Below are 14,659 nucleotides of genomic sequence, written 5' to 3'. Positions count from 1 at the left end.
AATAGACAAAATACACCTCAATTTAATAAAGGTTGCGTACTACAAATTTAGAGTAACGTACTAAATGAGGAAAACCTGAAATCATTAATATAAAATCAGAATGGATAAAGGTGCTTACGTTCTCAACTCTTGTTTAATGTACTGTTTGAAGTCTTAGTTAAAACAATAATACAAAGATATAAAAAGGGATTACAAATAGAAAAGTAAAAGGAAAAATTATCTCTATTTATAAATGACATGCATCACGGTTTTATATTTAAAATATTTTGTGGACTCAACTGGAAAACTCTTAAATCTGATAAACACTTTCAGGAAAATTATGGGTTATAAGTTAAAATACAAATAAATCGGAAACTTTTAGACATCGCAGCAATGAATTAGCTGAGAAAAATTAGGAAAAAATATCCTACTCAAAGAAATTTCCAAAAAGTATCTAGAAATAAACTTGATAAATGAGGTGAGAATTTTAAGATAGTAATGTAATAAAAAGAAGAGGACTTGAGACAAAACAACTCTAAATTTGAAAAATCAATAATATGAAAATAGACAATAACAAAAATAATCTATAGGTTCGGTGCAATCCCCTTCAAAATTCTAATCACATTCTTCACAAAACTAGAAAGAAATGCCCTACATTTCAAATGGAAATACAAGGGAAAGCCATAGGAATACTACAGAGAAAGAATAGTGCTAGAGGTCTCACATTCCATGAGCTCAACGTTTACAGAGAGGTCATCCTGACAAAGACAGTGTGGCTCTGGCACAAGGGAGGCATGGAACTGTTGTGGGATAATCTTTGTGTACACTGTGAAGATGTGCCTCTGCTAAGGAACCTTCTGATTAGTTTAATAACAAGCTAAACAACCAATAGCTAGGCAGGAGAGGATAGGCAGGACTTCTTCCAAGCAGAGACAATAATATCAACCCTTAGCACTTCTCAAAAATTGATGTTTGGGATCACAAACAGAGAAATAAGGCAAGAGAAAAATGGATTCAATTTGGAAAATAAAGTCAAATTATCTATTTGCAAACAAGATGAGATTATGCTTAAAAGGCCCCAGGACAGCAATGGCATCTCAGATGTCATCACAAGCAACAGAGAAGAATGTGAACCCAGCTCTGAAAACAGGAAGTTTTACTAGATGACACTACCAAGCTTCTTAAGATAGAATTAGTAAGGGGGGGGTGGGGGAGTAAGCAAAACCTTTCCAATTCCTGCAAGAACCCAAGCAAATGTTTGAAAGAGCTCTATTGACAAAATCATATAGTCTGAGGAAAGACACTGAGCAGGACCCTAGAATACAGAAAAGCTATTCGAAGTCGGTCTGGCTAGATTAATGTTGAAGGAAATTGGCCATATTTCCAAAAGCTGTCTATAGATTCAATGAAATTCCCATCCAAATCTCAGTGGTATTCTTCATAATAATATAAAAATTAAAAAAATGCAATGCATATGAGAACACAAAAAGGAAAGGCATATAAAGTGTGTTGAATGTGTTCGGCCTTCACATCAAGGGAATGCAGATCAAAGCTCTATTGGGGTTCTGTCTCACCCGAGTCAGAACTAACCAAGGAAGGAAAACTCAACAACCACTGGCAGAATATGGTGAGATGAGACTGTGCACTGTTGGTGGGAAAGCAGGTAGTGCAGACAGAGATTCCCTATGCAGAGTCCTCAAACATGCACAAATGGACTACCGCATACCTCTACTGTGCCCCAATGGACCTACTATGTGAACACTCACACACCCTGTGGAAGGCAGCTCTCCTCAGCACAGGCAAGTGATGCAATCAGCTAGTTATCCAACTACATAAACAGAGGTAAAATATTCCATTTGAACACAATTTCAAATAATAATCCATTTGAACAGGGTATTCATGCCCCATAAATAAGAAGGAAGTCTTATCATTTCCAGGAAAAGGACAAAGTCAGAGATCAGATTAAGCAAGACAGTGCAGACAAATATCATCTGTTTGGTATTATATATAGAATCTAGCAGGGAAACTGATGGATGGGACATAAAATTAAAAGAGAGAATATTATGATTAAAGAAGACCAAAAGAAAGAAGGGGTGGAAAAAGAAAGGCAGCGGGATATCCAATGTTACTAAAATATATGATATGCCTTCATGAACATAGCACAAAGAAAACACTACTTCATACAGTAAGTATATGCTCATAAAAATAATTAATTACTCTTTCAAAAAGAAGACTTTTACGGTGATTGGTGCTTGTAGTACAGGCTTGAGCAGCTGAGACAAGAAGACCACACCCAACTTCATGACATCTTGGACTACATATGATTACCTGGCTACCCTGGATTACAGAGTGAGACAGTGTCTCAGAAACAAAACAAACAACAACAGCAAAAACAGCAACAACAAGCATCACACAAAAATAAGACTATTGTCTTCCAGTTTTGTTGTCAGCAGCCCCCAGTGTCATGTCTTCCCCTATCAGCCTTTAAATGCACACAAGAATGAACACAGCCCTTGCGTCTCTGCCTCATTAGATGTAAATTACAGGTCTTTTCTCCTCTTCTTGAGTGGCTATCTGTGTGTTGGAAGTCCACTGCTTCCTCCAACAAATGGTAGCAGAGGAGGGGCTGAGGCTGAACCTCGTATGTTTCCAAGACTGCTTTGTTGTAACTACTCTTGCAGTCAGGTATACAACCTTTACTACAGGTTTCTGGTTTTCCCAGAGGGGATTGGTCCCTGTGTCACTGAGCTGGTGTCTCCACAGCCACCCTAGAGTCATGGGACTGCCTATTCTGCAGTCTTTCTCACACATCCAACATAAATTTTTATGGTGATTTTTTAAAGCACACTTAACACAAGTAAATGTATTTTTATCACTTGACTTTGACAATAACAATAATTGACCCTTTTAGGAAACTGTCTCCTTCCATGTGTAGCATTTATTGGATCAATGTTTCTTTTCAGCTACAAAGCATTTTCGTTTTCCTGCTGGCTCACATATGCTGGGAAGAAGCTGTGCCAAGTGAAAAGCTGCAGATCCGTGCCAGTCACAAAATCATTCTTTCTTCTGGTCAACTGGAATGAAATGTAAGTTTAATCTTTATTCCGGCTGTGTTGGCTAGCTAGGAAAAGTCAGCCCTTATTTCCATTTTAAACAGGACATGGAGAGAGAGAGAGAGAGAGAGAGAGAGAGAGAGAGAGAGAGAGAGAGAGAGAGAGAGAGAGGCAGAGAGAGAGGCAGAGAGAGAGAGACAGAGAGAGAGAGAGAGAGAGAGACAGAGAGAGACAGAGAGACAGAGAGACATACATATACACACAGAGAACCCAGAGAGAGACAAAAACAAAGAGACAGACAGGCACACCCCCACACACACATACACACACGAGAGAGAAAGAGAGAGAAATAAAGAGAGAGAGAGAAAGACAGAGACAGAAACACCCACATGAAAGACAGATATACGCATACACACAAAGAGAGGCAAAAACCGAAAAACAGACACACATACACACACACACATGAGAGAGAGAAAGAGAGAGAGACAGAGACATACACATACAGAGAGAGACACAGACAGAGGCAGAGAGATTGGCCACCATTTAACTGATCCGATGGTACAGTAAGTACAGATAGGTACGTAGATAACACTGTTTCATCAACAGACTTAAAGCCCATCGAAAATCCCAAACCACCAAATCATTCCTGTGACTGAAGTGAGAAGCAGGGGAAATTGTAACTAGGAGAGGCACTATTGCTCACCTACATACTGAAGATCAGGGATATTCTGAAGTTTAACCGAGATGGTTTCAGCTAAAAGAAAAAAAAATCACCTGATAGTATGAGGTTTCTCTTTTCTCACATAAGTCAGTCATAATTTGTTTAAATGATCAGTGGGAGGTGCAAGCGTGCATGTATTGTGTGAATGTATTAATTGGCAGGAAGGGTGTAAAGAGAGGCTGTGCTGTTGATTCCCAAGTGCCAGTCCTGGGTAATCACACAAAGCTTAATGTTAATTACAAACTATATGGTCTATTGCTCAGTCTTATTGCTAACTAGCTCCTACTTTTAAATTAACCCATTTCTATTAATCTATGCAATGCCATGTGTCTCGTGTCTTACTTGTTGGTCTAGTACATCTCGCTGGTTCAGCTGCTGACTGCCATCTGCCAGACTCTGCCCTTCTTCTTCTCTGTACTTTTCAGTTTGGATTTCCCACCTACCCTTATTTTGTTTTGCTATAGGCCAAATTAGCTTCTTCATTAACCAATGGTAATGAAACATATTTACCTCATACAGAAGGGTTATCCCACAGCAGGAAGGCCCTTATTTCCACCCCTAGTGATCATTCCTTAAAATCCAAAGTCAAGTACCTGATTTTTTTTTGTGAAGATTCATTTATTTTATTCTATATGTGGGAGTGGTTGTCTGAATGTACTTTTGTGAGCTATGTGCATGCAATGCTCGTGGAGGCCACGAGAGGGCACTGGTTCCCGTGAAATGGTTAGGGATCACCGTGCAAGTGCTGAGAATTGAATCCCAATCCTTTTTTTTTTTTTTTTTTTTTTTTTTTTTTTTTTTCGCGACAGGGTTTTTCTGTGTTTTGGGAGCCTGTCCGGGATTTTTTCTTTTAAACCAGGCTGGTCTCGAACTCACTGTGTCCTATTCCCCAGCCCCTTAGCTACCTTCTTGACACTATCCCTGCATCCCTCCCCTTGTCCCCACAACACAAACCCTCCTACTCAAACTCTTGGTCCTACCACCCCCTCCGCAGCATCGTCAAGTTTCCAGAAGCAGTGATCTCTACACCTGCTTCTGTTCCACTTCCTTATGGCCCCTATTGTTTCTCTGAGATCAGTGTTCTCAACCTGCCCAGTAGAATACGCCGCCTCTTGTCTCTCAGCGTTTTTACCAGGTCTAGCTCTGGAAGACAATTTGGTTCTTTGAATTAACCTAACTCACTGAAGAATAAAATGTGAGTGTCTAGGAGTCTGAGGGTGTGGTTAAGTGACAACATCTATCCAACCATAGTGCTGCCACAGGCAACAGAGGCTGTGTCCGAGACAGGGTGTTCACCCTTCTGACCCCCCCCCCCCCCCCGCCCAGGATCTTTCCCACTCCACACCAAATTTAAATTACTCTATAACTTTCACATTCACCAGCATCCCTTCTTTGTTTAAGGTTTCTAATTCCTTTTACCAGAGATGCGACTTCCATTATCTGCCCCGTTTTAAAACCCAGAATCAGCTCTACCTGCAAACTTCTCCATCGTCTTTCCAATTCATTTAAACCCAAGCCCAAATAATTTAGCGTAGAGCACTGGCTGTCTGATTCTGGCCTCTGTGTCTTCACTTCCAGGACCAACCCTCGTCCTGCCTCTATCTTTCCTGTGAACGGGATCTACCCTACCGAGAACAGAGACCACTCTTTGCTAGAGGATCTCTTGGGTCAGAAAGGCACTGCTACTCTCCATCCATCTCGCAAACACTCTCAACTTCCTTCTCCTCGACTAATCTTTTCTGCATCGTGGATGTCCACCTTTCCTTTCGCTGCTTGGTCTGAACTCCGAACTTCTCTCAAATGGATGTGTCATTTTGTATTTCTGTCTGCATCTGCTAAGTGGAATAGATTACTTGTTTGTTTGTTTGTCTTAAGAAATTTTCATTATCTGTCAGCTAAGAGAGCACAATGTAGAATAAAAGTCCAGTGAGGGTTATTGGTTAATTGATAATTGTTTATGTAACCAAGAGCTCCTTTAAAATGTGATTAACCTGCTTAATTGATGAAATTATTTTTTCCATTTGACTAAAACCCATTTCTGGTTATTTCCAAAAATCAAAATCACTTTTACCTCAAGAGAAAAAAGAAGTCTAATTATACAGTCAGCTTCACAGAAAAATAAGGAAGTCATTAATATTTTTGAAAATGGTATTGATGCATTTATTTTCTTTAAACTGCTCAAGTGTTATATTTCTATGAGATCCTTGATCTCTGCCAATGGAGGAAGGTATTTCAACCTAGAGTCATTTTTCATTTTGCTTCCATTAAACATATTTACATTTCATTTCCCTAGATGCCACTAACAGTTTTACATACCTGGGGGCTGGAGAGATGGCTCAGTGGTTAAAAGAACCTGGGTTCAATCCCCAGCACCCATATGGCAATTCAAAATGTCTGTAATTGTAGTTCCAAGAGTTCTGACCCCTCACACAGACATGCAGGTAAAAGGCCAATTTACATAAAATAAAAATAAACAAGCAAAAACAGTTTTACAAACTCTATTAGCATGTATTCATTAATCAGAGTCGAAAGTATATTTCATTGCTGAACTTTAATACTAAGCACCAAATTGTCTCTGGTTTGCAAAAACTTTCTCACACAGAAAGAAAAAACATAAATGACAACTCATTTTTACCTTCTCTATGATGTATTTTTTATTTTTACGTACATATGTGTGTTTGTATGAGTACATGCCTTATATGTGAGGGTGCCCATAAAGGCCAGAAGAAAATGGCAGGCCTGTGGACTGGAGCTACAGGCAGTTGTGAGCCGCCTGACATGGATGCTGGGAACTGAACTTTGATCCCCTGGAAGAGCAGCAAGGGCTCTTAACTACAGAGTCAACTCCTTAGCCCTTATTGCAGTATTTTATGAAGTATACTTCTTTTTTTTTAAACTGAAATGTTCATTCTTTTGTTTTTAAGTAGTCAGGGAGAAGTTTAAAAACAGAAGCAATTTCCCAGTGAATGTGAGTCCACATATATTCAGAAGATGAGCAGAACACTACTTAGCATGCATGTACTCTTGCCTAAAATTGGTTTTTATGAAAGTGAACGGATGGAGATTGGCAGCAACCATCAACTGTAATGTCTCTGTTTTTATCATTCATAATGTGAAAAGCTCAAGTTATACAGGAAAACCCAGCTCTTCTGGGGAAAAAGAACTTTCTAGGTTATGTGAAAAATGGAATAAGATTATAGCTTCCATCTCAGAACAGAAAAATGGAATCGTAATAGAGAGAGTAGATTATAGATAAAAGAACATTCAAGAAATTACTGTGCCTTCTACATTATCATCTCAACATTTTATGCCATTTCGGAGATTCTTTTAAGCTCAGAAACATTTGCATGAATATGGAAACTATGAAATAATATAAGTGCAAAATACATAAACACCAAAATATGCAATGTTTTAATAAGTCTAAATTTTCCCTTCTTTAAAAGTAGGTTTCCATCACTGTTTTCTTTCCTCCCACCATGTTCCCCGGACTTCCACTAGAATTGCATTTCCTTTCCCTGGAAAGGAACTTTTTTATAAATAAAAATCTTAAATACACAGCAGCTAATATAAATGATTGTGTGACTGACTGAACGAAATAACGGAATGAAAAAGACAGCCTACTACCTGACACCCATTGTGTCATACCACAATGGTTTCATAGATGAGGAAAAATAGGAGTTAAGGTTAAGGGGGACTCATGCTCCCCATAAGCATTTTATTCATTCATAGCTCACAGCTGGTATTACCTTAGTATATAACATCATACACTAAAATTTCATTAAATTGCTTCAATCCCAGAATCCTCTTCTCTGTTTCCGATCAGTTAAATTATCTGCTACATTTCAGGGTAGAAACTAGACTTCACCATCAATTTCTTGCTATCCTTTTCTACTGTCAGTCAAATTTCTTTTATCTACCGTACCTCTAAAATACCTCATCTGGTCCTGTGACTGTTGTGAAGTCATTTCATTTGTATTTTAATAAATAAAGCTTGCCTGAAGATCAGAAGTAAAACAGCCCCAATGATCAGTCTTACAGATCAGGTAGTGGTAACACAAACCTTTAATCCCAGTGGCCGCACTAGTTTGCCATAGAAACCAGGTGGTGCATGCCTTTAATCCCAGTGGTGCACATCTTTAATCCCAGCCCTAGAGAGGAATATAAAATTGGAGGATATAGCTCTCAGACACAGTCTCATTCTGAAGTTTCCTGGAGGCAGGATCTCCATTTTCAGCTGGACATTGAGATCTTTGCATTTCTGGTCTTGAACCCCCAAATCTGTCTCTGAGTTTTCATTAACCATGCTTCAGACTGTGAGTTGTTCTATTATCACCCCTAGGTGCTTCTTTACATACATGTGCTGCAACTAAATCAGCCAGCCTTGGACCTATTTCTCCATAGTATACCCTCCCCAATCTGTTTTAAGGAAAAATCTCTACTCTTCCTGAAAAAAGGTACACTATTCTTCAGACCCAGCCAGTGCTGCCTTCTAGCACCCTCTGCTGTCTAGCACTCTAATAAACTCTTTGACTGCTGAATGGTGTTTCATCATTACTCTCGAACCCCATTCATCCCATCAAACCTAGTGCCATCCAGTACCTGAGCTCAGAGCATCTCAACTGCATTATATCCAGCAGACAGATGTGTTTGTGTTTTTCTAATCACCTCCCAAATTCCTGGGTCTCAGCTTATTCCAAATATAGAGTCATAAGTCACTCTTTATACTTTCATTCTTTTCTTTCAAGAATTCTCTTTCGCTCTTGGGGATATGTTCAAATTTCTATAATTGGTACTCAGAGTTCTTAGGAATTGAGGAGCACACATGTTCTTCTAGTTGTATCTTCTACTTCTTCCAGCTTGACCTTGTCTTTTATGGCAGCCACTATGAATGACTCACCATTCCTCAGGCACAGCTAATCTTTTTATTCATATTTCTTAGTCTATGTGTTGCATGACTTTTCCTGAAGAGGTGTGACATACATGTATTTACCCACATCTGTAACTGGATGATATACCAAAACGTAACTCTATTCAAATCTAGCGGCTGAGCTAATCAGCTTATAGCGCTAATTATAAGAGCAACAGGAAGCTACTGTAAAGCCCACCCCTCCCAGCTCCAGACACAGGTGACTCTTCTAGGCAGAGAGCATCCTGCTCTGGGCAACCCTTTGCTGCTTTTAACCTTGGAGAGGGACATCGTGAATCTCATGACTGTTTCTTAAACTTGAAATTTCCTGAGTTTCCTAAGCTTGATTTCATTAGCTTCCTGAGACTTAATGAGCCTCTCTCCTGCCCTAGAAGGAAATATTTTAATTCACAAGAATCCTCTTCTTTTACCCCATGCTGTGTGTTATGTACTTTTCCCTTCTTGAAATACATTTTTTTCCCTTCCTGGAATGGTTTTCTGAAACTGCATCTCATTGCAACCTAGCCTGAAAGATTCATGTTTCTGAGTCTGGAAAGATGGTTCAGTACTTAAGGGAATTTTCTATCAAGCTTAATTACTTGAGTTTTTACCCCAAGAAACCATATGGTAGAAGTAAAAGACTCTAGCAAGTTGCCCCCGATCTTACATACAAGCCATGCAATCACACAAACACACACGCACGCACACACACACACACACACACACACACACACACACGACCACCATCACCACCAACAACAACAGCAACCACGATCCATTTCTAGTTATTTATTCCCTAAGGTAAATTTAGCCAGTCATTCCTATGTGTTTACAATAGTGTATGAGAGTCTGGTTACTCTATATTTCAATGACTCTGCATGTCAAAATTATCAGAAGAAAAATTACTACTTATTGAATATTGCTATTTTGTATATCTTATTGAAAATTTCAAGGGAACATCTCAATTCAAATACTCAAATATTTCCCCAAATAATTACAAAGAAATTTTGTAGAATCATGGTTATAAATGAATACTTCCTTTGCTTTTCAGAATCAATTTTCCTCTTGAGATAAAGTCACTTCCAAGAGAATCCATGCTTATTATAAAAGTGTTTGGGATTGACTCCGCCACCCACAGTGCAAATCTGCTGGCCTGGACCTGCCTTCCACTGTTCCCAAAAGAGTAAGTCTATCACCCATGATTAACAGAGCTCGGGTCCCGGTTCAACCTTCCGGGAACTGAATGTTCTTCATGTTATGGCATAATGAGAAAAATCAAGAGGACATTTTGTACTAAAATGAGGTAGCTCAATATAAATCATGAGTATTGAAACCAGAACAGAAGAGCAGAAATGGGGACCTGGCTTTAGCTGCAGTCCATGCTCCGCTCATCAGCTGGGTCATTTACAATGGAGAGCGGTTGGCAAGACCAGTCTCAATGACTCTTTCTTCTCCAAGCAGCCAACCTTTCTGGAATTAGTAATTCAAAATGACTGTGCTGTCATTTAGAATTTAAAAAAAAGCCACAAAATTCTGACTAAAGTAAAATTATAAAACATGACTGCTTTGCTGGTCTCTTATTGCCAAGAATAAACACTTGGCAACTTCCGAAAATGCACAGAACTGAGTTCAGATATTCTCTCAGAATTAACAGCCTTTACAAAGTCAGCTGTTTATTTAGCCTATAATCCATGAGAATTAACATAAAATAAAATCAGCTAATGCTTTTAAGGGAAAATATTTCCAGAAGCATCAATGTATTTATTTATTTTAAATAAAGGAAGTCCAGTTTTGAGATCAGATAAAAATATGAGACCTTCAAAAATCAGAACTTGTGTTGTTATGCTAATATTAGTATAAGGCATGTTTCTACACATATTGTCTTAGAGAAACTTGGTGTTATAGAAGTGCTTAAAGTATTGCTTTTAGGATTTCAGTTCCAATATTCATCTACTATAGACAACTTTTATCAAGCAAACCAGATCAAACTTTGAAAATTCATTGGATTATTTCTGATCTGGACCTTAGGTGTGTGCATCTCCTTGTGTGTATATGTGGGTGTATACCTGTGTATGTGTCAATTGTGTATATGTGTCTCTGTGTGTATATGTCTCTGTGTGTATATGTATGTGTATATCTCTGTATACATGTGTGTTTGTGTGTCTTATGTATGTGTGTATGTCCTATGTGTGTAAGTATATGTGTTTCTGTGTATGAACATGTCTGTTGCTTGGTTTGGGTTTTGATATTTTAGCCCATCTCTATGTGTGTATTGAGGGCAGGGAATGTATTCATCTCTGTAATGTCTGCCATCTTACATAAAGCATCATATAAATAGGCAATCAATAGAGCTTTGTTTACTAAAAAAATCAATCCCTGCATTTAGATTGTTAAAATCTGCAAAAAGCACAGGTCAGCTCTAGGAGAGGTGTCTGCTGCTGTTAGGGGAGGGACATTCCAAATATCTGATTGGAGCTTTAGGAACATCCGTGACTTTGCCCATAAGAGCCTCTGTATAGGGTCCATCTACCTGTGAGAGACCTTGCTTTCAGTTTAATCAACAGGATTTCAGATGTGGCATTTCTAGCATTTTGGTAAAGCCATATTTCCAGTTACTAACTGGAAAGAGCATTTGGAGCACTAGGTTTTCTTTACCAGCTTGCCGTATGCAGGGACGCCAGCAAGATGCGGCCTCTGGGTTGACATGCATCACTTACAATTGTTTTCAGGGAATGGCCTTCCAGGGCGGGAGTCTGTGGAAAGCAATTATCAGGGACTGATCCAAGCTGATGAGGCTGCAAGACAAACTATGCAAACCAGTGATGATGAGGCATCAGAAAACCCGATAGGCTTCGGTGATTATTTCAGCAAGCATTAGGAAATGTATTCCCAGGAGACCGTTTCTCATCAAAACCAAAAAGCATTGCCATCTCTCCTGGGATAAACAGTCAAAAGAAACCCAGATTGTTCTAAGGTATCAGAAATCCATCAGGTGTGGCTGCTGAGACACAGCCACAAATTCTATTTTGTGCCTCGCAACAATTTGTAGAGATTCTTATTCAATTTATTCAGTGTAGATATTTTCAGATCACAGAAAAGAGGCATCTTGTTTTTATTTCCACCCATGGGATGACCTTTGCCCATGAACATCTGATGTTGAATCTCTTATTAGAGTTTGAATTGCCCCTCACCAGCTGTGTGCAGTTATAATGACCACTTATATCAATATTCTTTCCAACATACACATGACCTCAGGATAGCTTCCTGGAGGCATGTTGCCTCTTCAGGGCCTCCACAAGTGGGCTTTGAGAACCAATGATGATTAAGCTCATATAGACCTATGAGGGATGTATTAGTTAATGTCTACATAAAAAAATCAGCTTTGATATTTTCAGGCATCCAAACCACTCACTTTCAGTTCTATAAAGAAAAGTATCTCAAATCCAAAGGAAAGATTTGGTGGGAAAAATCATAGAATCTTCTTTTGCAGACAAGATTGTCTCTGTACCAACTGCACTACAGCAAGGATTTGTTTCTTTCAGCACAACCCTGTCCAAGAGCTCAGGTCCCAGTTTAAGGTTACAAATAAATAGTGTAATTGTTATTTAGCATTTTTATTCTGGAAGCTATTTTGCCATGGAGATTCCCTACCTCAGTTGAACAGTAGCATTTTCTTGGATGTTATACTATATGGTCAAATTCCAGGTATCCCCCAATGATTCAAATTCAGTTCTTTTTTATTTTATTTTTGAGAGCAACAATATTTTCAAGACTCCTGGGATGAGTTAAAGTCTTAAATATAAAAATCATTTGCATAGTTTCAAACATGACTTAATGTTGAAATAGGGACGGCAGGGCTGCGTCCCCGGCACCCGGCCGCCCGCATGGCTAGCTTATACCCAGAAATAATTACACGGAAACTGTATTCTTTTAAACACTGTCTGGCCCGGCTAGGTCCAGTTTCTTATTGGCTAGCTCTTACATATTGTTCTAACCCATTTCTAATATTCTGTGTAGCCCATGAGTTGGCTTACCAGAGAGGATCTTAACCTGCGTCTGTCTGGAGTGGGAGCATCATGGCGGCTCCTCCTAAGCTTCTTTCTCCCAGAATTCTCTTCTGTCTACTCCGCCTACCTAATTTTCTGTCCTATGAGGGCCGAGGCAGTTTCTTTATTATTAACCAATGAAATCAACAGATAAGATACAAGACCCACCTCCATCATTTCCCCTTTTTCTGTTTAAACAAAAAAAAAGAAAGGCTTTAACTTTAACATAGTAAAATTACATATAACAAAACAGTTATCAAGTAAGAATTACAGTTACAATATTTATATCTATTTTATCTCTTATCATAATTAAGGAAAACTATAACTATTTATTCTTCAATTCCATCAAAGACTCCAGAAGGATATAATAATACTTAAGTAAACAAGAAATAAGAAAACTCTAGAAATGACAGAGACATCTCTCTGCCTGGACAGTCACCCAAAGTTCCTCTGTACCGTTGGGGCATCCATCTTTGGCCTACAGGCCCATGTTATGTAGAGACATTTTCATGAAGCAGGAAATTTCAAAGACAGTTTAGTCATTTTCTGCTGTGTCCTGCAGAATGTCTCGCAGACTCTTTCATGAATCAGGAACCCCGAAAGACCATCTCACCTTTAGGCAAGTTCAGCAGTCCTCTCTCTGAGGGTTCTCTGTGTCCAGTTTATGCAACAGTCCAGGCAAGAGCAGTTTTTTGCCCAAATGACTATCCAGCTCCATAAGGATCCTCTTTGATGCCCATCTTCCTCTTGAAGTAGCTGGTGCTGCCAGGAGCAGACGTGTCTCCTTGTCATGAAAAGTCCTAAGTTATTAAAATATTTTAAATGCCATATTTTGCAGCCTTTGAGAGATATGAAGAATGCCTATCTAACTGAAATATATCTCTATATATCTAGAAAATCTAACATGACTACAAGCTTTACTATTATCAATGATTATCCATTAACAACCTATATTTTCTAATTATACATTACATTTTTAAATGAACTACACAATCACAATACCTTAATCAAGATAAAAAATACATATACATATAACAAAATTGACCTTAAAATCCATACCAATGCAAATTATTTATATCTATATCATATCCCCCTTTAAATGTAAAAGAACATTTATAAACCATATTTGGGAACATGGGCGTAGTTTTTTCTCTCCAAACTGCTTTCTGCTGAATGGGGGCGCTGTTAATCAGATCGTTTAGGGTGTAACCTGTGTGCCAGGTTTATCTCAGTTGGCAGTTGAGTGAAGCAATTTTTTGAGGGTGTTTACAGCAACCTTTCAGGAGGGCGTGGTCTATCATACCAAATCGGAATAGATGCAATCCACAGGGTCACATCCTCTGTGAAAACAAAAGAAGGACTTTTTCAAAGCATCATATCCTTAGACCCAAATTCTGAAGTCAAGATACCTTTAGAACATATGTGCAGGTTCAGTTTAGCAGCCCATATAATGAAATGTCTCTCTGTACTTAGCTCCTTTACAGTCAAAAATTTTAAAGAAAACACAATGTACATAATCCAGACTCTCTGTGAATTTTCCATTTTTACGTGGCTTATTTTTCTTTATTTTTCTTAATCTATAACTATCTGTATTTCCGTACTCTGTCTCTTTAAAGACTTTACCCTTTTTCTTTTTAAGACATTAACTTTATTCTTTATATTCTTTTTCTTCTCTTTCCCAAGCCTACGTACATTTATCCAACAGTGTCTGAATCTGTTTTATTGTGAATCTGTAATTTTTTACTATCCAGGAGCACTTTGTTTGGCGCCTTTAAATCACTAAGCACTTAAGAATCTAAGCTGTGACATTCCTAGGTCAAAAACAGGTACTGTATGCTGGCTCCGCCCAGTCCAACATGGCGGAGCCGCTCGTGCCTCTGATCCTTGCACATTGTACCAGTAGCATGGCGGAGCTGCTTGTGCCTCTGAGCTGTGGCACACAATGTCCCCCTTT

General features: G+C 38.7%; 1 protein-coding gene across 6 annotated transcripts in view; it reads left to right on the top strand.

Moving 5' to 3' along the window:
• The window catches only part of Pik3c2g (phosphatidylinositol-4-phosphate 3-kinase catalytic subunit type 2 gamma), a 364,020-nt gene that overhangs the window by 96,545 nt on the left and 252,816 nt on the right, over positions 1–14,659 (top strand). For all 6 annotated transcript variants that reach the window (XM_050135167.1, XM_050135166.1, XM_050135168.1 and 3 more), the window contains exons 13-14: positions 2,943–3,065; positions 9,711–9,842. In XM_050135167.1, the coding sequence (XP_049991124.1) occupies positions 2,943–3,065; positions 9,711–9,842 (255 nt within the window). The remainder of the gene's footprint in view (positions 1–2,942; positions 3,066–9,710; positions 9,843–14,659) is intronic.

The sequence above is a fragment of the Alexandromys fortis genome, unplaced genomic scaffold (assembly GCF_014885135.2).
Source record: "Alexandromys fortis isolate MF-2015 unplaced genomic scaffold, M_Fortis_MF-2015_v1.1 scaffold_21, whole genome shotgun sequence".
Classification (NCBI taxonomy): Eukaryota; Metazoa; Chordata; class Mammalia; order Rodentia; family Cricetidae; genus Alexandromys; species Alexandromys fortis.
Note: the sequence above shows the minus strand (reverse complement) of the source record. Positions and strands in the feature narration are given on the sequence as shown.